Raw genomic sequence first — 25,000 nt, 5'->3', positions numbered from 1 at the left:
TGGACAGGTGAGAAGGCAACAGTGTGGAGTGCAGAGAAATGAAAGGTTACGAGGTCAGGCACCAAGAGAACTATATACCGTTAGTGGTTCTATGCTGAAAACGCTGAAGCTGAAGTGGCTGAGGGAAGTGGAGAAGTGCTGGATCAAACCCGATAGACCCCACTTAACAGAAAACAAGAACCATAACAGAGGGCACTGTAAGTGCAAATCAAAGGGAAACATTCCAACTCCACAGGAGGCCATCTCTGCAATACTGTGTGCACTTCTAGCTACGGTAGACATGACTGATACTGTAAAAGCAACAAAGAGTCCTGTGGCACCTTATAGACTAACAGACGTTTTGGAGCATGAGCTTTCGTGGGTGAATACCCACTTCATCAGATGACATGCATCCGACGAAGTGGGTATTCACCCACGAAAGCTCATGCTCCAAAACGTCTGTTAGTCTATAAGGTGCCACAGGATTCTTTGCTGCTTTTACAGATCCAGCTACCCTCTGACACATGATTGATACTTGTGTAAATCTGGTATCACTTCACTGAGTTCAAATGAAGTGACTCCAGATTTACACCAGATCTAGATCAGAATCTGGTCGCCAGGAAATTATCCCCTGAATTACAGGGACTAAATGTCAATGTCCATTCTCTGTACTTAAAGGGTAACAAGTGACTATTTCACTACAAAGGGCACAATCCTGCAGACTTTACTCATGAAGTCCATGGGCGTTTTGCCTGAGTATGGTACGAGCAAAGACTGCAGTATTTAGCCTCTAGTAAGTACCACCATAGGCATCCTAAAGCCTTGACTCAGCACTCACTCAGAGGAGGGTTCGGAGGGAGGACTGCCTGAGTATGGATTGCATAACGGTGTCAGAACCAGGCGCTGTGAGCTTAAAGGGGATAGTGCAGGTGGCTTGAGGTTTACTGTGGGCCCCACCAAGAGTACAGGGCAGGAAGACAGGAGGACTACATAAATGCTGAAGATTTACACAATCCAGCCTTGGTAATGGCATATTATGTAAAGAGCACTGGCATGATCTCTGTGCTCGACAGGAGGGCGTGTAGATGAAGAAGGGACAGTGAAGAGCTAAAGAGAATAGGTTTTTATCCTGGGGGGGGTGGAGCGGGGAAGCCGTCCAGAGTCTGCTCCAGTGGTAATCTGGAGCAACTCCAGCAAACTGGGTGGGGTTATTCCAGATTTACAGCACGTGGGTGTAAGTGAGATGGGATCTTGGCATTCCGGGAGTGGCCGTCCCACAGTTTTGAAGGGAGCAGACAGGAAAGAAGCCATGAGCAAAGACAGAAAGTGGGTGGCACATCTTCAGGACACACTCTGCCCCACTGACATCAGTGGCAACGCTTTCCTAGACTTCCAAAGGAGCAGGATCCAGCCCTTTAGCTGAGAAAGGACCTGAAGGAATTGGGTGGCGTTTCTTTACTGTTCTAGCCCTGGATGAGTGGCACAGATTTGAGTGGAACCTGCTTGCTCGTGCTACACCTGAGGACAGAAATATGCCCACAGAGCGCAACCAGCAGATGTATAACTTACCGAGGGCAGCAGCTGGTATGCAAAGCAGAGCTTTAGTTAAAGGAATTGGACAAGTATTTGATGGAAAGAAATATTACGGTGTATCATTGCTAGCTTAGCAGAGGGGATAGGGCATGGGGAAGTCTTCCTGGCCTCTTGTGTTCCTGATAAAGAATTTCATCCTTCAAGATCCTGAGCTTCTCCTGTTAGGCACCGAGCGCTCCCAAATTCCACTGACTTGAATGGCATTTAGGGGGCTCAGCACTCAGTGGGACTGAACTCTTAAAGGAGCCCAGTGAGGCTTTCCATGGTAATGCATAGTCACAGGTTGGGCTTCCAATTTCATCCATGATCTGCAAGCCCCCTGCAGAAATGATGGCGTGGTGATGGTATCTCTGCCGAGACACTGCGAGCGCGTCAGAACACAGACCATAAAATCCAAAGTGGCTCTGAGTAAAAACAGGTCTCCCCGCACTCCCGCAAAAAAAGAAAAGCCAAAATAGTCCTGCCAGTACATGGAAATGGAGCAATCCAGATTCCCTGCACCTGCTGCAGAAATGCCCCGCTCGCATGCATCAGCATGAGGGACCACAGCATTTAGGGACACACATACAAATAGAAATCCCCTTCCCAGAAAGAGGCTAAGTAGGAAATCTGACTAGGGAAAAAACCCAACAGCTTGAGTTAGCCACTTAGGCTGTGGGCATCTGATTTTAGTTTTCTTCCCTGCCACAAAGCCCATCGCCGGCGATGAGCCTCCCCTGGCCACAAAAAATTAGCCTCACTGCTTCAGTAACACTAAACACATCGCGCCCTAGTCCAGGAAGCAGCTAAGCTATGGCTTTGACCAGCTAGCTACTGTTGGCTTAAAAAAGGGAGCTTTGCTGGTTTAAACCTGAGAGCATGTAAGGTGGGTGGCCATGTCTCTCCTTCCTACCCCATCCCGTGTGCCTTTTGCAGCAGAGGATCTCGACCTGCAGCTTCCCTCCTCCAGACTTAAGAGGCCCCCGCGTTAGCATTTTAAACTGGATCTGACAACTTCCAAACCTTGCAGTCACCCCATTTGCTAATGAGCACTTCAAGCTGCCCAGCACCGTTGATAAGAGAGGGCTCCAGCAACAGCACGCTGTCGAAACAAACTTTGTTCATACGATAATTTGGTGTAGGGCCGATCTATAGCGCTACAAATACACAGCAGGTTCCAAGCATATCATCCAGCTGTATCGTTGGTGATTTTCTTCTGCCGAGAAAGGGCTTCCTTTTCTTTTTTACACTAAACTCGTGCACTCCCCGCACACTCAAACCCATGAGCCATGGTCTGTGGTGTGCCCTGAATCTCCTCCTGTGTGAAATTGACCGTCTCTAGTCAAGCATGAGAATTACACACTAACACGAAAGGTCCCTCTCCTTCCTCTGTGGATCTTGGCCTATCTGCCGTAGGCATCAGAATCAGGCCAATATGCAAGAAACACCAATATACACCAAAGGTGGGGCTCAGGCGGCATTCTTGAATTCAGCCCACTCAAGACAGCAAAGGAGAGGCAGGTGGGGAGTTGTCACTAACACTCATCTATATTAAGGCTGATGAACTCCTGTATACACTTCCTGTACTGGAGCTCAGTGGGGCTGTTGCTGGGATATTGACCTGGTTGTCCGAAGGGGCCCTCAGCTTCTCGCATCTCCTCGTTCATTCGAGCCAGACGCAGCCTAGAGAGAGAAAGAGGGAAAAAAGAGAGACGAGGTTTTATTATCCTTTCCTGACTAGCCTGGAGATTGCTCGCAGCAATATTCCCGAAGGTAGACAACACTTACAAGGTGACTATGTCTGCATTGGCTGCCTGGACGGCAATGCTGAGGGGGTCTTGGCCATCCTCGTCCACTGCGTGCTGGTTGGCGCCTCGCTTTAGGAACAAGCAGACCTGGCTGAAAATGGGAAACGAAAGACATCAGAGCAGAAATAGAGGTTCCGGGGCCGAGGTCCGAACCACAACAGCGGCACTGTAGGGCTAGCCTGCTCTCCTGACAGGGGAAGAGCTCCTGCTCGGGCCCATGCACAGGAGCAAAGGGCGTCAGGGTGGCAGCCCATGTGGGTCTCTGCACGAGTGACAGTGAGTGAAGGGGGGACCCAAACCCCATTGCCCACTCAGCTGGCTCTAGAGGCCAGTGACACCAGATCATATGCAGTATGGCCATTACACCCCGTGCTGGCCCTCAGCACAGGGGTGAATTTCACCCCAAAGGGATGCGTGTCCTCAGAAGCAGGGGTGATCACACTTTTTGCCTAACTTCAAATGCACCCAAACACTGCATGACCGAACCGAAAGCTCAACTCGAACTTTAACATTAGAGGATTTGTCCAGGACAAGCTCATAGAGCACTCGGGGGAGCTGAGAAATGGGAGCAGAGAACGGGGAAGAGGACAATCCACAGGTGAAAAAGAGAGTTGAGACTGGAGAGAATTTGGGGCAAGGATTGTCTCTGTTTGTACAGCACCTAGCACAACTGGGGTCCATGCCTAGGGCTCCAACACGAACAATAATAATAATAATAAATACACAGAGCAGCCATGGCTCAAGAGCAGAAAGAAGAGAAAGAAATAGTCTAATACAAATAAATCTGTGCTGGGCCTGGCTCTCCTTTCATTTATACTGTGTAAATCAGAAGTAACTCCGCTGAAGTCAATAGAGAGACACAGATCAGAGTCAGATCTACAGCATACAGGGCTCCATTTATGCCAGCCTAGCTTTATACAGGGGAATTGGTCCTTCTATCCTCAACACACCAAACAGGCTGTTGTCCAGTAGCTAGAAAAACGTGTGATTTTCAAATAACTGATTCATCACAACCCAGCCCCACCAGTCCACCGGTCGACCCAACCTGTGGGCTCAGGAGTGTGTTTGGAGAGTGAGGGAGGGACTTACCCAGTGTGTCCCAGGTACGTGGCATGGTGCAGAGGAGCCCGGCCCCGGATATCTCTTTGGTTAACATCTGCTCCGTTCTGGAGTAAGAATTCACAGGCTATCAAGGAGCCCTGTTTAGAAGAGGGAGAGAGAAGCTTTGTTGGGTCCTGTTGCACTGCTGGATTGCTGAGAAAAGCCCAGGCTGCTCTGAGGAAGAATTAATCCCATCCTGGGGCTGCCTCACCAGTGTCAGGCATATCAAGAAAGGGAAACCCCAGAATAATCCATTACAATCGGATAGACACACAAGAATCAATATCCCCATTGCAGCTCCAGAAGGGTCTCCTCCTTGTCTAATCAGGCCAGACTCTCCGAATCCTAATCTCAGCCCTTCCCCAAGAAGGAAAACCTTCATTTCAAAAGGGGAGTTTCTAATTAGAAACAGCCAGCAATGGGGTTGGTACCAGGTGACGTGCACACGGGTGATGTGCAGGCCTCCCTCTCTCAACGCATCTTGATCTGGACTTCTGCACCCCCGATATCCCAGTGCTGGCCCTCACCTGCCACTCTGCCAAAGCACCTCAGTCCTGGGCTGCAGCACCCGCTTTGATTCCAGTCCCAGCATTAGCCGCTTTGCAGTGTGAACAAACAGCCTCTAACGCCACCAAACTAGGCACTTGGCATCTGAGACCGATTTAAACATAGGACTCTAGGGCATTAACCAGCTGTATTATCAGCTTTGCTCAACCAGCCCCCCAGCCTCCCCCAGGGTCTGCGTAGTCAGTGCTGCCAGTCCTACCTACCCCCATCACAGCTTGAATCAGAGGAGTTTTGTTTTCATCTTCATCGTTCACCCAGTTGACCTCGGCACCATGTGCCAGAGCCTCTGCCATGACAGGCAAGTTCCTGGCCTGTGCTGCCTTGTAAATCAGCAGGCCGGGGTGCAGCTCCCGCAGGTCCTCCAGGTCCGAGGCCTCCTGCTCTATCTCCGCCTCGCCACTGGACTCCTCTGACACTTCGCATTCTGGCAGGGGGCAGGGAGGGGATGGAGAGAGAGGAGGGATGAGCCAATGGCACAGACACCATGTCGAGCTTTGCCAAGGGGCTCCCACTTCCCCGTTTCTTATGCTCCCTCCTGGCCTTAGTGCCATGTTTATTGATGAGGCTCATGCCCCAAGCGCACTGGTGAAGGGATAAGCTCTTTCCCTCCTGGGGATCCCTGGCAGGAATGGAGCAACTGCCCCCACCAGAGAAGAACCTGGGCAAGGCGTGGGCAACTCTTTGGAGAACCTCCGGGAGGACTAGGGGGTGACATCTTCTCTCTCTAGAGAGCCCAGGCATAAAGGGTGGGAACTGCTCCTTGCTCTGGGGCTCAGGGCATGACACACAGGGGCTACTCCCCTTGGCCACGCTGTGGGGAGACTACCGCCCCCGTGGAGAGCTGATGGCCCCTCAGGGATCGTGATGGAGGTGTGCTGCTTGGAGAACCCATTCACGCAAGTGTCCCCACCCCAACATTCTGGTTGGGCGTCTCTTAGCACGATGCAGTGTGGCATGTGCCGATGAGGCGAAGCTGAGGCCTGTCTGCCATGGTGCTGGGTCTGCTGCGTCACTGTCGCCGGCTGCGTGTCACACTCACCTTCCTCTGTGACGCTGTCCACCACCGAGCCAAACACCAGGACGTCAGTGCTTCCGTCCGTGCTGCCGCCCAGCCCGCTGTCGCTACTCAGACCTGCAGGGCCAACAGAAGACAAACCAAGATCGTTTTAATATGAGGGCAAACCACAAAGTCTGCGCATGGTGTAGCAGGGCGCCCATCTCCCCGGGCTGCCCCACGTTCGCAGAACGCGCCAGCCTTCTCCGCTGCATCTCCTTCAGGCAGGAGCCCCAGGACGGGGGCCTGGAGGCCGTGAGGTGAATGGCAGGCCAGGAGCAGCAGCAGAGAGCGCTTTACAGCAGGACGTGCGGTGTCAGAAGCCATTAATGACAATGCTCTGCTTTTATCCTTAGCTGCCCCAGCTTTGCCCTCCTGAGTGTTTTCTCACCACCCTGCAGGTGTCACTGGCATATGCTGATCCATCACTGCCTGTGGTGGGTTCATTGGCCAGCTACCCAGGATGTTAGTTTATATCGTGCTTCACATCTGCCAGGAGCCGCCCCTCCGCTAATGAACCCCTGGAGCTGCTAAATATCCCAGGGTGGGCAAACACGTCACAGAAACTGAGGCACAATGAGATGAAGCGACTTGACCAAGGACACACCTCACCTCCATGGCAGAGCCTTTTTGTACCCCGACCACACTTCTTCGAATGTGGTAGTTGAGAAAATGCCAAGGGGGCAACCACCGTGGCCGGGAAGAAAGGTCTCCAAAGGGATGCTTCCCCCGCCAGGGTGGGACTGAGCAAACATTGGCATGTTGCACTTGTTCTATAGCGCGCCGCACCCCGTCAGGAACCCACACCGGGCTCTAGCCGAATTTCATTATCATATCATTACAATGACTCAATATTACAATGAATGGTTTCTGCTAGGTGCTTTTCTGGAGGTGGGGGTCTGAACTGGCACCTCCTGCTGGTCAGAGAGAGAGGAATCTACCTCTGCAAAAGCTGTACATCCCCCTCCAGTGCTGGGAGGAAGAGAAGCAGCAGGGGCTGGAACTGAGGAGCAGGTCCCTGAGAAGGACTCCTCCTCTTCCCCATCCACACCACAGAACTCATCATGAACCCTGCAAGGCTCCCTTCACCCTCCAAACCCCATACCTCTTCACTCGCCCTTTACTGGTTCCAGGCATGTATGTACCCATGGTAAAGAAGAATCACCTCCCCGAGTTTGTAATGAAACTCACAGTTCAGGGGCCTATCCCAGCTGGCAGGGGCACTGCTGCAGCCCCCGAAGGGTCACATGCCGGTCAGCCTGACCCTCCCCACTAAGCCAAGCCCAATCCTTTGTGTTTAGACAGGATTCAACCAGACAGTTTCCAACACTTTGCCCCTTACACACAGCCCTCAAAACAATATCCAGCGAACCCCGCAAGGATCATGGCTAATGTACGAAGGAGACACCAGCTAGTGGGGAATGCCAGGGCAGAGCAAGGAGCTCGACTTTTAAGGAGAAGAATCCCTGTCTTGGAGCGCACTGAAGTCTATGTTTGTAGTGCTTACATAATGAATGGTTTCAGAGTAGCAGCTGTGTTAGTCTGTATCTGCAAAAAGAACAGGAGTACTTGTGGCACCTTAGAGACTAACAAATTTATTTGAGCATAAGCTTTCGTGGGCTACAGCCCACTTCATCAGATGCATAGACTGGAACATACAGTAAGAAGATATTTATACATACAGAGAACATGAAAAGGTGGACGTAGCCATACCAACTGTAAGAGGCTAATTAATTAAGATGAACTATTAACAGCAGGAGAAAAAAAAACGTTTGTAGTGATAATCAAGATGGCTCATTTTAGACAGTTGACAAGAAGGTGTGAGGATACTTAACATGGGGAAATAGATTTAATATGTGTAAAGACCCAGCCACTCGCAGTCTCTGTTCAAACCCAAGTTAATGGTATCTAGTTTGCATATTAATTCAAGCTCAGCAGTTTCTCGTTGGAGTCTGTTTTTGAAGCTTTTCTGTTGCAAAATTGCCACCTTTACGTCTGTTACTGAGTGACCAGAGAGATTGAAATGTTCTCCTACTGGTTTCTGAATGTTATGATTCCTGATGTCAGATTGGCTGATAATAGCTCATCTTAATTAATTAGTCTCTTACAGTTAGTATGGCTACTTCCACCATTACATGTTCTCTGTATGTATATATATATCTTCTTACTGTATGTTCCATTCTATGCATCCGATGAAGTGGGCTGTAGCCCATGAAAGCTTACATTGAAATAAAGTTGTTAGTCTCTAAGGTGCCTCAAGTATTCCTGTTCTTTTGACATTTGTAGTAAGCGCTCTCCTTCCCTTCTGGAAAGGGTAGAACCTTCCGCTTCAGTTCCCACTGGAGTTACAGCTGCAGTCAAACCGAAGGAGAATCCTTCCAGCAACAGAGGAACCCGCCAGACTGGATCAGATCTAATCCAGTGGCCAGCACCAGACGCAACAGAGGGAGGTGTAAAACAGATGTGGGATAATGTGCCCCTCACATTAGGTCTCATCCTCATTGCAAATAATCCCTGAAATATGAGGTTTAATATCCCCTCCAAAAATTGTTGTCATTAATTATAACTCAGGATATTCTTGATAGCCATAAAAATGTTCCATCCCTTTGTGAATCGACAGCAGAATGGGATGGTCCTCTGGAGATATGGGCCCAAACCAAAATCTCCAGGGCTTGGATATACCTGAATTTAGGACCCAGATCCAAATCAAGGTGCAAACTGGGCAACTTGGGCCCACCGTGACTTCCAATGATAAGAGTCAGATACTTCCACTGAGTTAACCAACAACCTCTCACTTCAGGATTTAGCGGTTGGAACAACTGTTCAAAGATGCAAATGGGACCCAGAAACGTCTCAGTGATGTCCTTCTGCTGGCTTGGCTTCCCTTTAAATGCAACCGCATAAGCAATTTTTCATTCTTAATAAAGAATTGGCCAGTTTAAAAGCAGGCTTCTTATCTTGCAATTCCCTTTCAATAGAAAATTATACTAAGACTTGGCAGTGTAACCAATACAAAACAATTGCAAGAAAAATAAAGAGAAAAATCAACCACCGTTAATTTATAAATGAAGTCATTTTGTGTTGGACATTTTGTTCCAGCTATTGATCTATTACATCAGTGTGAAACCAATGATGTAAGTGGAATGATTCCAAACTTACACTGGGGTAACAGAACAGAATCTGGTCCAAATCTGTAGCCATCAGGCACTTTATTCTTTGTCAGTGCTCTTGATATGCCACTGGGGAATTAGTAATAAATCACTTTTCAGAGTGACGCATATATTTTTCATGGAGCGATGAACAATTTGTCAAGCGTTTCTGTTTAGTAGGCACAGCAGAACAGTAAGGTTGGATTTCATACTTGTTTAACATAAAGAACAAGTATTTACAAGGATGACTGACTGTCAATCCAGTTTCACTTTCTTGTACACTAATGGTGGAAGGCTGTAAGAGCTGCTCAGCGCCTCCCACAGGGCACTTTGCACCTTGCAGGATCGGGTCCCAAGTCCTTTTCCTGTATAAAAAATGATGTCCTCATGAAAGTGATTGTGTAACAGCATCATCCAGAGCCAGGTACGACAGGAGCAAGATTTTGCCATGACACACACAAAAATATTCCAGTGCTGGTGCTTCTCTGAGCACAGGGTGCCAGTTAGGTTGAATAGTGCTACATGGCAGATTTGTTATAGGGACAGTGCACCCTTAGACACAAGATCGAGAACATCAAAGTCATTTCACTTGTGACCTTGAAGCAGGATTTGAGTCCTAGTTGTCAGAGGTGCCCAAACACCTGTGAACTCCTGGGCCATAACTACAGCAGAGAGGGTAATTCTTAGCATATCATTTATTTGGTGAATTTTGCTTCTTTTCCTTTTTTTTTTTTACCAAACTGTACATGAATAGGCCCCAAGTTTCTCAAATTTCTTCATTATTCAAAATAATTTCTTGAAAAATGTCAGTGACTAATCCTTGATCCCTGGATTGCTTTGGATTAGTTCCCTGCAGGTAATGGATATCCAAAAGACAAGCTGTTTTGATTGGATTAGGCCCCAGAGACTGTTTCTGTCCCTTTACTGGATGCATGCAACTCTTTGGATCAGGTCTCCAGTGTAAGAATTAAAATGTCACCTTGTGTGAATGTTCTGCAATGTGTCATTTTCAATATGCTGTTTTGACAAATGTTCCTGCCAGCAAACTCCTCACCATGTTTTGTAGAAAGTGAACGCAAAAGAGAAGCGAATGCAGCCAACCTAGGCTAGTTTGTTCAAAATGTGAACCAATATTTGAGGAAAACTGTTTACAGTTTTCGCCAGCTCTGGCCAATAAAGGCCCTAGTTCTGCAATCGGATACACACCTATGCCCATGTGCAATCTCTTTGGCTTCAGCAGGATTCTGGATATGTGCAGGGGCAGAGGTCTGCCTCCATAGATACGAGTGGGGGATTAGGACCATGGGGTGGACTTCGTTCTTAATAACATCAGTGCAAATAAAGGACAACTCCAATGAGGACAATGGAATTACTCCAGATTTACCCCAAGGGAGTGAGCAGCCTATGGCATGTCCGCAGAATCTGCCAAAGCACTCAGCACTAACCTGACTCAGCTCCCTCAGAAGTTAGTGGTAAAACTCCCATTGCCTTCAACGGGAGAAATGTTAGGACAATGCTGAGTGCTTTGGAAGAGTCCAGCGCTAACCATGCTGGTAAAAGGATTGTTTCAGTTTAGCTAAAAATTCTGAATCCAGGAGTTCCCTGAAAAGTAGCTTTTCCTGCTAGTTGCTCTGGCATCTTTAAAGCCTGGACTCAGCAAAGCACTGAAGCAAGTGCTTAACTGATGTCAGAGAGACGTAACGTGTACTTTAAATTAAGCGTGTGCTTTGCTCAATCAGAGCCTAAAAAAACTTAACTTTTTTGCCTTAGTAGAATGTCTACCTATCTATCTCTGATCTTCCTAAGGTACCTATCACAGCGATATCTGTGTTCCAGTGATGTGATTGTGAAAAATACATCTAAGTTTTGGTTGGAACAAGTCATATCTTTGGGGCTCTTTTGCTGCTAGCTGCTATGGTGTCACCTTACCTCCGTCCAGGAGGAACGGCATACCGCTCCCACCGGGACCAATGCCACTCCAGGGGCCAGCTGCCAGCGGGTGCTGCATAGAGATGTGGCTGGCACCTAAGAGGAAGGTGGACGGAATGTGAGGGGAGTTAATCGTCACAAACACAAAAAAAAAAGTTAGCAGTCAGACTTGCTAAAAAATAAAAAAAAGAAACAGCTGGTGAAATGCACAGGTTGGGGGTAAAGAGCGCGCAAAAAGTCCCATTCACCAAAATACAAATGCCTGGGATTGACTGGAAAGAGATAAAAAAAAACAAAACGGCCAGTGGAATAACAAGGGCAGTGGGTCAAAGTTTGTGCAAGTAACTCCCCATCACTCTCTTGAAACATTTCCCCCAGTGTGTGTGTGTTTTGGTCACTTCTCCGGTGAGACAGATACCTTGCCGTTGGTCAGGTGCAATGCACATGCCCTAGAAAGGCGGGAGGCAAAGACATGCCAAGAGGAGAGCTGTGTTATTTGTACTTACTGCGGGGTCCTGAGCCAGCACCGGTGTCAAAGTACGAGAAGAGGGAGTCCAGCTCGTCAGGGCAGAAGAGAGAGTCCCGCCGGAATTTCCTCTCTAGAGTGGCAGCTGTTTGCAAGGAAGGATTTGTAAATATGGTGGAGGTAAAAAGACAATCCCATGGTCACATTTGTACAATCTGAGCCTGCCTGTCGAGTGTGCTTCAGAAGTGTGCAAATCTATACAGATAACAAACAGGAAGCATGGAAGAGGTGGTAAAATCACCACCATCCCATGACATTTTGAGTAGCTGGTAACCCTAGGACTGTCTTCTGGGCCAGTTGAGTAAAAGCAATAAAGGAGGCTTGAACCTAATGAATGAACAGAAAGTTGTGGTATAAAGGAAGCAGAATAAGGGGCCTGCTGGTCACCTCAGTGCAATGGTCCCATCCTCTACTGTTAAGAAGGTTTGTTAGGAAGATATAGCTTGTTAGGAAATTCCACGGGTAACCCGTGCAAAGGACACGCTTGTGCAGTAGTATTAGGTCTTATAGCCTCTGCAGCCTGCAGCCACTAGGGGGAGACAGGAGCATAGACACTTTATCAGATCCAATATACCAGGGGTCCCCAACGCGGTGCATCTAAATGCGCCCGTGTCCTGGCCGGTGGTCAAGCACCCACCAAAATGCCGCTGAAATTCGGCGGCGACGCCCCTGAATGATGCCGTTTGTCATCAACAAGTGACAACATCCAGTGGCATCGCCGCCGAATTTCGGCAGCATTTCGGCAGACGCTCGACTGCCGCCTTAGTCCTTCGTCTGGTGCCCACCGGACGAAAAGGTCGCGGACCACTGCAATATACCTACAGTAGAGGAATAAATCTGTTAGTCTTTAAGGTGCCACCGGACTCATTTTTACAGTAGAGGATGGCGTTGTGCACGCGCGCGCACACACACGCACACACAGAGATGGGAGTGGAAAGATGGCTGTAGCACAGTATATACGAAAGAAAGGAGGGCAATGGGTTCCCACCTGATGAGAGCGGGGCTGGCGATGCATTTCCTGCCTCATGCCGGTACTTCCTACGAGCCGTAGGTGCTTTTGTGGTGCTGTTGTGCCGCTGGCATTTCTTCACGCTCCAGCGCCGGGGCTTCCTCTCGTTCTCCGCCAGGGCCTCCCCAGTAGGCAACCTCCTGAGGAACTTCTTCTCCACGTACTTGACCTTGATCCAGGCTTCCTTGTCTTGCCTGAGGGCAGTGCAGGAAAAGGCATTTACTGTGCCACAGGTGGCTCAATTAAACCCACCAACGAGAGAGCCTGGCAACTGCAGGCTCTTCTCACACTGCGACACTCCGAACCCTGAGAGCACATGGGGAGGGGCTGGTCTCCCACGGCGCTGGGATAGTTCATGCCCCTGACACTCAGGCCAGTGAAAAAGGTATCACCAGGCTTGTTTCCTAGGGTGGGGCACAGCAGGGATGCTGCCAAGCTCGGGTGATCGGGGCAGAGCATCCTGGGCCTGGTTCCCCAGTGCCCTGGCCCTTGTGCAGCTGGACAGGAGAGGCGAGGCCAGGAAGAACGAGGCACGAAGAGTCAGGAAACCGGGGCTCTGTTGCTAGCTCTGCCACTGACTCACTCTGTGGCCTTGGGCATGTCACTAAAGGCAGACTCCTCCAACCTAGGGGATGAAAGTCAGGCTTCTAAACAAATGGTCTAGTTTTCAGAGACGCTGAGCAGCTGCAGCTCCCAGTGACTTGCAGGTCTAGGCTGGAGGACATGCCCTGGAGCGGCAGTGCTCTGAAAGGGGCTGAAGGCAGAGGCCAGGGCATGGCTGGGCCAACGGGAGTGCCTTCAAGGAGGCCAGAACTGTGGAGGGAGCAAAAGCTGAGGGGGGTGGGAGAACAGGATCTGTCATAAAGACTTAAAAATGGTCCCTATTTCCAAGAAGCAAAACTAACAGGCAGTGAGAACGGATCAGAGCCGCTCGTTTTCTGGGGCAGTCAGCCGCAGCCCATGCTGTGTAGCTGGCCAGGGTAGGGCGAAGCTGATCTCCCTTTCTATTTGCTAGAACACTTCCATACAGATCTACTGACCCCCTGCTGGCCTGCACCTCAAAGACAGATCTGGGGAGAGTTGTCCCCAAAGTGGACTGAGGGCTGGGTGGGCTCCGACTTACCTGGAGCTCCCCGCAGTGGGCTTCTTAAGTCCCAACGCTTCGCACTGTGCCTCATAAATCTGGTTCATGGTGCTGTTCCCCAGCTCGCACATTAGCTGCGATACACCAAGTGAGGGACAAAGCAGTCAGGAGAGCAGCCGCCTTCCGGCTCCCCCTCAGCACCCCACCAGGGACTCCCTCCCCACTTCCTCGGCCCAAAAATCAGCACTCACTTTCAGTAACTCTGGCTCCCAGGAATCCAGCGTGAGAGAGCGGACTTTGGAACAGTGAACGCCCAGACTCCTAGAGAACCAAAGGGGAGACAGAGACGGGTTATAGGCTGCAAAACAGACTCTATAAAACAAAGCAGAACGGCGAGCGGATCACAGGGTGAATGAGGGCAAACCCAGGTCTTATGTATGCAGCAAAAGGAATTGATTTAGAGAGGGAGAGAATTCCACACACACAGAACTGCCCCTTTTCCTGGAGGGGTTCCCAGTGAATTCTTCAAACGAAAGAGGCACCCAGTTGAGTTATTTGGCACTGAATTCTTTTTATTTTTATTCTCCTTACTTACAGTCCATCCTAGGAAACCTGGAATGGAACCAGGTTTCCTTACTTGACCCTTGCATTCCACTACGGCACGTGAGTGCTGGCTTGTTATTGTAGGGTTGTTTGTGAGAGCTGGGTTGCACAACGCACACACGGTTTGTTATCACAGAGGATGCTAATAACACTACTAATAATTTACACATGTATAGCACCTTTCCCCCCATGGCTCTCAAAGCACTTTACAAAAGTGTGCAGGGATTATTCCCATTTTAGACATGTAGACAGTAAGGCACAGACAGGGTAAGTGACTTCCCCAGGGTCACAGAGTACGTTAGTAGCAGTTGGGAATAGAGTCTAGATTGCCTGACTCCCAATTTTAACCGCTAAGTTCTTCAGACATTCCAGGACAGGGTAGCTGGCAGTAGAGATCATCACAGCATCTATAACTGCTGAAGGTTTTATTAATTTGTGTCTCTAAAATGCTCTGTAGATGAAATATTGGAAGTATTTTTACCACAGCCAAGAGATTACATTTATGGCTATGTGGTAGTAGGCCATGTGCTGGATCCTCTATATATATAGGGTGACCAGATGCCCCATTTTTAAAGGGACAGTCCCATTTGGAGGGACTTTTTCTTATATAGGAGCCTATAACCCTCCCACCCCCCCCCCGATCCCATTTTTTCACAGTTACTGTCTGGTTGCCCTATCTATATATATCAATGCTGCATATGCTGTAGGTAGAAAATAATATGTGTGTGGGTATACAGCAGTATATAGTACCTGTAGAGTGAGTGCATCACACCCACACACCCTGTTCTGTCCCCCTCACTCTTTCTCTCTCCCTCCCTCACACACACACACTCAGGAGAGTTCTATGACCTTTGAACCTGACCGTATACACAGGATAGACCAGCTCCAACCAGGGATCCCTCAGCGGCAGGCAGGCAAAGTACCCAGGCCCTCAGGCTGGGCAAGCAGCACATGCACACGCACAGTACCTATGGATCCCAGAGCACTCGATGCACAGCAGAATGCCCAGATTGATACTGGCCCATCGGGGATCCGCCTGGCCGCAGTCACAGCACTGGTCATTTCCAGGGATGCTCTGGACCCTCTGCAGAATGCTCTCCCCTTTCATACTCCGCTCTCGGGAGTCAGTGGCAGAGTCGATGCTGCTGGTGGAAGGGGAGGCGGTTCGATCCAGTCTCTGCAGAGAGAGAAGGGGAGTCACCGTGTGCTCTGCCAGAGGACAGATGGTGGGGAGTTCTGGCAGAGAGGCAGGCTGATGGGTTAGCTAGGATTTGCTCTGCCATTCCAGGGAGACATTATAGACTCATACTCGGAAGCACTGAGGTGGTGGTGGGGCATTAAAATCCCAGTGTGGGCTTTTTATGTGACCGTCACAGGTGAAAAAAGTCAGTGAGACAAACCTGAGCTCGTGTCAGTGACAGGAAGGGAGGGTTGAGGATACCCCGATCTGTTCACTCCCTTTGAATCGGAGTTTGGGAATGTGAATGAAGGGAAGCCTGAATCTTCCACCTGTGCTAGTGACTTCTGTCACCAGACGGTGCCACACAGCACACCCCTCTCTTCCCCCCATTAATACACATCAAGGCTGGCAGCACACAAATGATTGCATGTAGGACGACCAGATGAGAAGAAGAAAATATCGGGACAAATGGGGGGGAGGGGGTCACCGGCGGAGTGCGAAATATTGAGACAAACTGCAAACATCGGCCGGGATGTGGGACAAACGCCTAAATATCGAGACAGTCTCAATTTTATCGGGACGTCTGTTCACTCTAATTGCATGGTGTGTAACAGACCACTGCCTTGTGTTTGTCTCATCTTACCAGAGAGCGAACTTCCCTCAGTGTGCCCCAGGGGAGTACATCCTGCTCTGCAGGGACTCTCTGGAGGACAGGAGGAAGGTGGGGGCTTCAGGACTGCACTCCATCACACTCCCCCCCGCCACTGCTTTGTAAGCTTGCCTTTCATTTGCTAAACTACAGTTGCCTTTGGGCCGCTGCTGTCATCATTTGCACACCCAATGCATGCTAGCAAGAGCCCATGCCTTGTGAGCCCCTGTCCCTGCCTCCGGACTCACTTCGATGTAGCAGCTGTCTGGGCTCTCTCTGTAAGCGGAGGCAATGCTGGCCTGAACCGCCTGGATCCAGGCCTGGCGCAGCTTCTCCGAGTCGGCCTGCAGCATGCAGCTCCTGGGCAGGGGAGAGGCATAAGAGACACTGGTTGGAATGAGAAAAAGGGCTCGGGGTATGGGACCTGGGAAGCCACAACACGGTGAGATGCCTGAGTTTATGACCAGCCTCACAGCCTAGCTTCACCAAGGGTGACGATGGTATGGTTTGGAGATGCACGGTAAGGATGTGAAGTTACCAGGCGTGGCTTGGGGCAAAATTAACCTCAGAGAAGCCCTCTCTCCTCACCCCGCCCCAGTTCATTAAAGCAGCCCTGCTTTCGCCCCACTACCCTCAGATATATAAAGGGTGGGTGGAAAACAGGAATGTGACCATTCCTCTCCTCAGTGTGTGCCTCTGTTTCCCTCACACCAGCTGTCCACTGCCTACAGTGCTGCTCTCATTAGGTTTCAGAGTAAACAGCTGAATGAATACCCCTCTCCAGCCCTGGCAGAGCAGTGAGGCTCAAGAGCTTCTCACATCCCTGGGCAGCCTGAGCAATGCCCCCGCTCTTGGGGCTCAGCCCGCCCATTAAGGGATGACAGCACTACAGCCTGCTGATGGGATGCTCACAGCTGGGGGGAAACACATTATGGATGCTGCCAACCACACACACATCTCGGCTTCCCCTCACCACACACTTGCAACCCTCCTCTCACAAGTTCCCTCCCTCATCAGCCCCCTACTCTCTCCCCCACACATCACGTGCTCCCTCTTCCTCCTCCTCAGGGGCGGTTCCAGGCACCAGCAAGCCAAGTACATGCTTGGGGCGGCAAGCCACGGGAGCGCTCTGCCGGTCACCGCGAAGGCAGCAGGCAGGTTGCCTTCGGCGGCATGCCTGCAGAGGGTCCGCTGGTCCCGCGGCTTTGGCGGACCTCCCGCAGGCTGCCGCCGAATCCGCGGGACCGGGGACCTCCCGCAGACAAGCCATGGAAGGCAGCCTGCCTGCCGTGCTAGGGGCTGCAAAATACCTAGAGCCGCCCCGCTCCTCCTCCACCCCCACAGAAAATCTCTCCTTTCCTCCCAACACACGCATACACACCTGCACATTTCCCCACCCCCCCAGCATCTCCCTACTTATACACTCCCTCCCCTCACACACCTGCTCCCTCCACTCTGATCCTTTTAATGCCACCAGCAGCAGGCTGCTTCTTGGGAAGGCAAGCTGGTGATCCAGCACTTTGCAAGGAAAAGTGCCGAGCAGGCCCAGACCCTTATACATTCCCTTCATGCATTATTCAGCAGCTCTGGTAGCTCCCCATCCCGACAGGCTGCCTGCAAACACCGCTCAGCATCTGGTTGAAAAAAATCACCCGCTGATAGGATCAGCAACTCCGAGAGCAGGTAAGGAAGTTCCCAGGTCAGAATCTACTTGCTGGGTATCTTACAACCCTATACAGAGTCACAGCATTGCATTCTGCAGCTTAGAAGAGTAGCAAAACTTACTTGCTAGGTGAGACGACCTCAAAGCAAAATCTTCTCTCTATGTCTTCGCAGGGCTTGACAGTACAGAGCCGCAGGTCTTCCACCACCACCGTGAGGACATCCTGAAAGAAGAAGAGTGGGTGACTTTACACTCCTCTCTGAATCCCTGTCCTATTCAGACCTTCCACAGATCTCTTCCCCTCTTCACCAGTTCCCTTGTCCAGAGCACTCATTCGTCTGAGTGAACCTCAGAAGGCTCAGCACTTTTGCGGACCCAGCCAACCTTCTTTGGTTTGCAACACTGGGCAGGCAAATCTCATGAAGATTCTCTCGTGAAGTTTCTGGTGCTTCCAGCTTATGGTCAGGCTGGAAATACTTTGAGCACCAGCTATCTCTTGGTATTTTTAGCACATGCCAAACCGGCAGGAACCCCAAAGAGCAGGGACCTGATAACTAACAGGAAGAAAAAGTTTTTCAAAACTCAGCTACAATTTGTCTTGAGTTGTGGACAAAGGATCTTGTGTGGGGGAGAGGAGGGAAATTGTGTGTGTCTGTCTGTGTGTGTGTGTGTTAGTGGGGAGATCATTGTATATCCAAGCCAGAGTGCCCATCCCTGGAGCTCATTCCCTACTAAATCCAGGAGAACACAATCAACACGACTGGTGATTGATCTGCAGTAGGTGTCAGGCGACCACGGACTATCATGCTGATCAATGTTGTCTCATTACTTCCTAGTACTTCCCCTGTCTGCCTGTCTGTCTGAATCCATTTGTTGCCTCCTGTCTTATACTGAGATTGCAAACTCTTTGGGGCAAAGGCCGTCTTTGTGTTGTGTGTGTGTACAGTGCCTAGCACTATGGAGTGTGGTCCATGACTGGGGCTCCAGGTGCTGCAATTATACAAATTAATAACAGTAATACCACAGCCTGGGAGTTACCAGCTCGCACAGACCTTGCCATTGTGCTGGATTTCAGTGTGCAACTGTTCTGTCTCCTGCCCCTTTTCCTCTCAGACAGACAAAGACGTAACCAAGCCTAGTTTCTGAGCCCTGCCAATTGAGCAGACTACCTCCTGACGGGAATGGAGATTGCCCCATGGAGCACCCACAATCCAAACATGGCACATCAGACCCGAGAAGGAATGGAGTTACTCAGCACATCACCTCTCCATTACTCTGTCGAGCAGCAAGACTGGGGTCATTATAAACACCAGCCGCGTCCTTTGGTTGTCAGAGCAGTTTGGGTTCTGAGTGTAATATTATCTGATAGGAAATTTCAGACCAGGTTTGCTGTCAGATCTTCATCTGATCCAATTCTTCTTTCCCCCATGGTGCCCGAGTCCCCAGAACAGCAGGACATCAGACAAGCTGGCTAATCTGCTAATGTCATCTGAGATATGCTCACTGACCTTTAGCTTCTTCTGGTAGACCAGCTGGCTGTTCTGTATGGAGAACCACCTCCTGAGAAGAGAGAGGAAAGAAAGAGGCATCAGAGCAAGTGAACAGTGCCAAAGCTAGGGGGCGGGGGGAGATGCAACCTCCTTTTCCCTGCAGAATAGGACATGTCCTCTGCACCTACAACATGTGCCATTGATTTTAGAGACTGTGGGAAATACCAGTGTGGCAATAAGACTTATCTTCCTTCTGAGACTAAAGAAGTGCTTTGCAATGTTAATGGATTATTGTATTTGGCATCGAGACACTGGGGTGACAAGTGTCCTCGATACTTCTATAGAAACATTGACATGTGGGAAGAAAGACAGAAAGATGGGGGAGGCAAAATGTCAGAATTGTACACTTTCTTTCTTAAGTAGGCCAGACCTCTTATCCCCCACTTGGGAGTTTGAGGGGGTGGAGAGAAGCCTGGTTGGGAGGAATGGGGATGACAGGGCCACCTTGGGGAGAAGGCGCAGGCCAGGGAGCAGAAGGGAGGGCAAAAGGCTTCCAGCAGCCTGATTTTGACTAAAATCAGGACCACAGCAGACCCATTTGGTGCTGCAGGCAGAGGATGCTCTGTGATGCCTGAGCCCTAACCCCAACCTTTAACCCCTAACCCTAAAATCACTGGCTTTCCCCTGTATCCACAGTGACTCTGCTACCCAGCCACAGGCATCTGTGAGGTCACTGCCTCAACCATGTATCCAGAGCAACTTTGCTTGCCAGCCACTGTCCTGTGTGAGAGCCCTGCCCCACCCCTGTATCTAGAGCCTTTTGAATCCTAACAATTCGATTCGTGAAAATCAGGCCTTTCTGGTTTTTTGACTTTCACCAAAATCCGAAGGGGCGTGTGAGGCCTATCCATGCACCCCCCACTCCACGGTTCTCCTATAGAATGTATACCATAGCATTGAAGAGCACTTTACAGCTGGAGAAATGGTGGCATGCACATACCCAGATTAAGTGCTTTGCCCAAGGCCACAAAGAGTCAGTGTCAGAGTTGGGATTATAACCTGGGTGTTCTCACTTCATTCCTGTGATTTAACCACAAAGATCCTCTTTTGTCACGGGGGAGCTGAGGGAATTGACAGCAATCCATATTGTTACATCCCATGGAAGCTGTGTTGAAATATCTGGGCGCACACCAGGGTGAGGGAAGAGCTCAAAGGCCTTGAATCTGGATGTTTGGGCTGGCGTGAGAATAAGTCAAACTCTGTTTTGGGTCGCTGGTGTTTAATATGAACTATATGGGCCTGATTTTCAAAGGAGCCTCCTAAATCATGCCTACAAAACCCTTCTGTTTGAGCAAACAAAAGCCCTGCATTTATCGCAAACCCTCTGCATGTTTCTAGGGTTACTCGTTAAGTAGGGGCACTCGAGTCAGTCTGAAACTCCTACAGGGTTTGGACAGTTTGGGGGAAGAAGCCATGCTGCCGCTATGCTATAGGCAGTGGATTATTTAAATAATCTACCACATGCTCAACACGCAAAGGAATTTGGTACCCTGGGAAAATGAGGCAAGAGAGGATTCTATTTTCAGCTCCTTGCTTGAGACATTGCTCAGAGATAAAAGGTGTCGATTGTAAAGGACTTGATGTGATTGCCAGAAAACAGAGCAACGCAGGAGACTTGAGGCCATTCTGCCTGCTTGAAAGCCCTTTTTGATCCGCTCTTGAGTGTGTTTGGAGCTGCAGCACTTTGAGCTCCACCTGGTGACAGCCATTCTTTCTGGCAGTGGCAACAACATATTCTCAAGCAGCTTTCCTGTCACATGAAGCCAAGTGGAAAGCTCCTTTCCCAGCTGTTTGATCCTGGATGCTGCTCCTCACAGCTCTGTATCTCCTCCTGTTTGCTTTCTTAGCTAGGGCATTAGCATCTGGGAATGTGCTGGACTATGATGCTGGATCTCATTCTGACCTCAGGGATCTTCATCCAGTATCCTTCTGTGTATGTTTACAACAGGGACTTCCTCCCAGGGCCCTTAAAATCAGCATAGTATCTTCCCACCCACGGTGAGGGGGATATGGATGGCTGTGAATAGCTGGGCTGTGGGGGGATACGGATGACTGTGAATAGTTGGACTGTGGGTGGATATGTACAGCTGTGAATAGCTGAGCTGTGGAGGGGTATGGATGGCTGTGAATAGCTGGGCTGTGAGGGGATACGGATGACTTTAAATAGCTGGGCTGTAGGGGGATATGGATGGCTGTGAATAGTTGGGCTGTGGGGAATATGTACAGCTGTGAATAGCTGGGCTGTGGGGGGATGTGGATGGCTGTGAATAGTTGGGCTGTTGGGAGATATGCATGGCTGTGAATAGCTGGGCTGTGGGGGGATACAGATGACTGAATAGTTGGGCTGTGTGGGGATATGGATGGCTGTGAATAGTTGGGCTGTGGGGATATGTACAGCTGTGATAGCTGGGGGTGGTACGAACGGCTGTGAATAGCTGGGCTGTGGGCAGATACGGATGATTGTGAATAGCTGAGCTGTATGGGGATATGTACAGCTGTGAATAGCTGGGCTGTGGGTGGATATGGATGATTGTGAATAGCTGAGCAGTATGGGGATATGTACAGCTGTGAATAGCTGGGCTGTATGGGGATATGTACAGCTGTGAATAGCTGCCTTGAGGGGAATGGGGTACCTTGCTCAGAACTCCCATGGATAGTCAGCAGGGGTGAGATGGGGACTCACTTATCCTGCAGTGTAGGAGCTCATTATTTATCTGACACATGCTGGAATGGTGTGGTGGCCTTTTGCATCAGGAAGCCTGGCTCTGCTGAGTGAAAGACTGAGAATGGAGGCAAAGTTCTGCATTGGAAATACTGCGGGGAAAACCGTAAATGGTTTATAAATTCAGCTCAGAGGGAGTGCCCTGTAGTTCACAGGTTAGCAAGCACCATATCCAAACCTCTGTAGCATGGGGCTGAAAATCTCACAAGAACAGCTGTTCTCTTCAGAATCTGGCACTTTGGCTTCTGGTGCCTCAGGAAACCTTGAAGTGCTGAGAATGCACTTGAATGCCATGCAGATGGCAAGCACTGGAGCTAAGAACATCAGACAAACCGGTTTAGAAAGGCCCAGCTTGAGCTGGGGGTGAAGGTTTCAGGAGGGAGGGACTTACCCCAGCTTACCTGTCTTTAGGCATAAAACCAACAGTTTCTGCACAAAAATACAGGAACATTGTGAACTGCTTGTTTGTTTCAAACTTCTACCTAGCTGCAGACATTTCCCTGAACTTGGACAGACAGGTGACCTCTAGGTATTATACTATTGCACTGCCAGATGAGAGGGAAAACATGAGTGGATCAAGGGGGCATTGACCTTATGTATAATAACAGAATCCGATGGTTTGAATTCTGCTTTGAGCTGTACCAGCGTCAATCAGGTCCATTAACTATCACAAGGGTTCCTAGACACACACAAATATTGATTGAGGAGAGAACCTGAAAACCGCTTCGCTTGCAATTCGCCTGAGTCCGTGGGAGCTGGGGAGCCACCTGAGCTGTGCAGGAGGCATTTATTTAACTGCATCCCCAATGACCTGTCATCTGAAATATTTATAAGTGACTGAGAGAAGGGGCAGTGCCCAGAGGAGCCAGATCCTGACAGTTCCAGGCTCCCACCTCCCAGGGATGTCAGATACTAGCAGCTCTTGAAAGCTGGGCTTGTCCTGCAGTGTTAGATGTTTCTCTTGATGATTACAAGCATACAGCTTTCCTGGGGCAAAGCTCCAGCTGCTTTGTGTCCTTTGCTCCCTGCATGAAGTCTGGTGGTTGTCTTAAGATGGAAGGTTTTCGCTGTCACATTTGCTGGCATTTACCAAGAGGCGGCAAACTGCAGGCAGGCTGACTGCACTGGTTCACCTTTTAGGACTATACCAGTTCTTAGCAAAGAAAGAACTAGGCTAATCCCAATGCAGGTAAGGTCTCCCACTGTACTATTTCCACGGTGACCTTGGGCCCTGATGGACCAGACTGCAGGTAGCTGGTAAAATAAAGAAGTGATAAAGTGATAACAAAAGAAAGATCCACTGACTTTCAGTGGGAGAGCTGAATGGTCTCACAAACATTTTCAGGGTCAAGAGAAGCCAGTTTATTTTGCAGACAATCTTCATTACCTATAGAATACGTAACACCCAGCTCATTTCACTGAGCCTAAACCTTTCTGTTTAGAACATGCCAGCATCACAGGTCCCTTCTTATATTGACTTCACAAGTTCAGCACGCAAAGAGTTAAGTGATGCTGCACTGACAGACAACTCTGCATCAACCCAGCATTGCTTCTCTGTGTGGGCCTGAAGCCACTTAAGCAAAGGATAACATCTGCTGAGTTGTCGCAAAGTGTGCGTTACCAGGCTGGAGATGCATTCAGAGCCCTCATCCAGTTATCAGTCGGGATACACGTTACTTACCGATTCCATGTTTTGAAAGCATTGCTTGCTCTCTTGAAGAGGTACCCTTCCATCACCACTCCATTGGGGGCATCGACATTAAATTCCACCTTGGAGTCATCGTAGGAGAAGTCCTGCAAGTCGACATATTTTGAGAAAACACATCAGGGGATGCTGGTGCAGCTCAGCGCCACAAGAACTAGGGAGAGGGGCACGGTAAAAGCACTCAGATAAATCGGAAACTGTGATGCCAAACAGCACATCAGTGTTAGGACCATAAGAATAGCCAACCGGAAAACATGTGAACACGTGTAAGAAGGTTCTGTGGCTGCAGGGGTTCTTTAAAGCAACCTTTCCCTCTATGGAGGCCTATGCTCCAATTCTTGATCAGGTTGCAAGAGAAAATAAGTTTGCTGGTCTCAGCTTGTGTTTTCAGTGGAGGCTGATTTGCATCTTGAGAGTACTTCCTCTTTCGTAAGTAACCCTTATGATGGCTAGACTCTGGGCCAGAGATTTAAGGTGCAGAGGGTGTGGTCAGGACTCAGGTGTGGTGGCAGAGAAGAGTGGTGTTCCAGGACTGGCACAGCTGAGGTGATACTCATCAGGCTGGAGGAATACCAGCAGAACTGGGACAGGTGATAGGACCGTAATAGTAGAAAGTGCTGTTGCTCAGGAGTGGGGTGCATAGGTGGAGCTGGGTTAAGAATTAGCACTGGAATAGCTGAGGTGGTGCAGGACAGATGTCGAGGCAGATCTCTGCCTATGAGAAGCTTGCTCTATCTGGTTGCATTTAGTGCTCCCTGTCTCTCACTGTCATGGCTAGTCACATTCTTCTGCACAATTTTGGGGTTTATCTTTTTGCCTGAGAAAGTGTTCACAAATTCAGTTAGTTCATGTGTTTCCAACCCTAATGTTTTTTTGGGGGGTGGGGGAGGTGTGGTGCTTAAATCGGAGGGATTGTTCACTGCAGTGCGAAATTACTCCAGTTTCCTGGCTTAGGGTTTTATCAGTCAGGTTTAGGCAAAATAAGATCTTTTCTGAAGACAGTTTTAAGTCATTATTTTTTTTATTAAAAGTTCACCCATAAACCACTGCCTCCTGCTGGGCATATTTTCACACAGCACCCCTGAAAAACAATGCCAGCAGAATCCTCTCACTCACATTACTGCAATTAATTGGTCTCACTCCAGTATCC

General features: G+C 49.6%; 1 protein-coding gene across 1 annotated transcript in view; it reads right to left on the bottom strand.

Moving 5' to 3' along the window:
• Positions 1–498: 498 nt before the first annotated feature.
• The window catches only part of ACAP3 (ArfGAP with coiled-coil, ankyrin repeat and PH domains 3), a 153,218-nt gene continuing 128,716 nt past the window's right edge, over positions 499–25,000 (bottom strand). Inside the window, exons 11-24 of the mRNA XM_050931509.1 lie at positions 23,827–23,939; positions 19,382–19,433; positions 17,996–18,096; positions 16,459–16,570; positions 15,350–15,558; positions 14,030–14,099; positions 13,818–13,912; positions 12,674–12,888; positions 11,666–11,770; positions 6,067–6,159; positions 5,231–5,451; positions 4,449–4,558; positions 3,340–3,450; positions 499–3,234 (exon numbers count right to left, since the gene is read on the bottom strand). Coding sequence (XP_050787466.1) covers positions 3,087–3,234; positions 3,340–3,450; positions 4,449–4,558; positions 5,231–5,451; positions 6,067–6,159; positions 11,666–11,770; positions 12,674–12,888; positions 13,818–13,912; positions 14,030–14,099; positions 15,350–15,558; positions 16,459–16,570; positions 17,996–18,096; positions 19,382–19,433; positions 23,827–23,939 — 1,755 coding nt within the window. The 3' untranslated portion in view covers positions 499–3,086. The remainder of the gene's footprint in view (positions 3,235–3,339; positions 3,451–4,448; positions 4,559–5,230; positions 5,452–6,066; positions 6,160–11,665; positions 11,771–12,673; positions 12,889–13,817; positions 13,913–14,029; positions 14,100–15,349; positions 15,559–16,458; positions 16,571–17,995; positions 18,097–19,381; positions 19,434–23,826; positions 23,940–25,000) is intronic.

The sequence above is a fragment of the Gopherus flavomarginatus genome, chromosome 21 (assembly GCF_025201925.1).
Source record: "Gopherus flavomarginatus isolate rGopFla2 chromosome 21, rGopFla2.mat.asm, whole genome shotgun sequence".
Classification (NCBI taxonomy): Eukaryota; Metazoa; Chordata; order Testudines; family Testudinidae; genus Gopherus; species Gopherus flavomarginatus.
This window is presented reverse-complemented; position numbering and strand designations above follow the sequence as displayed.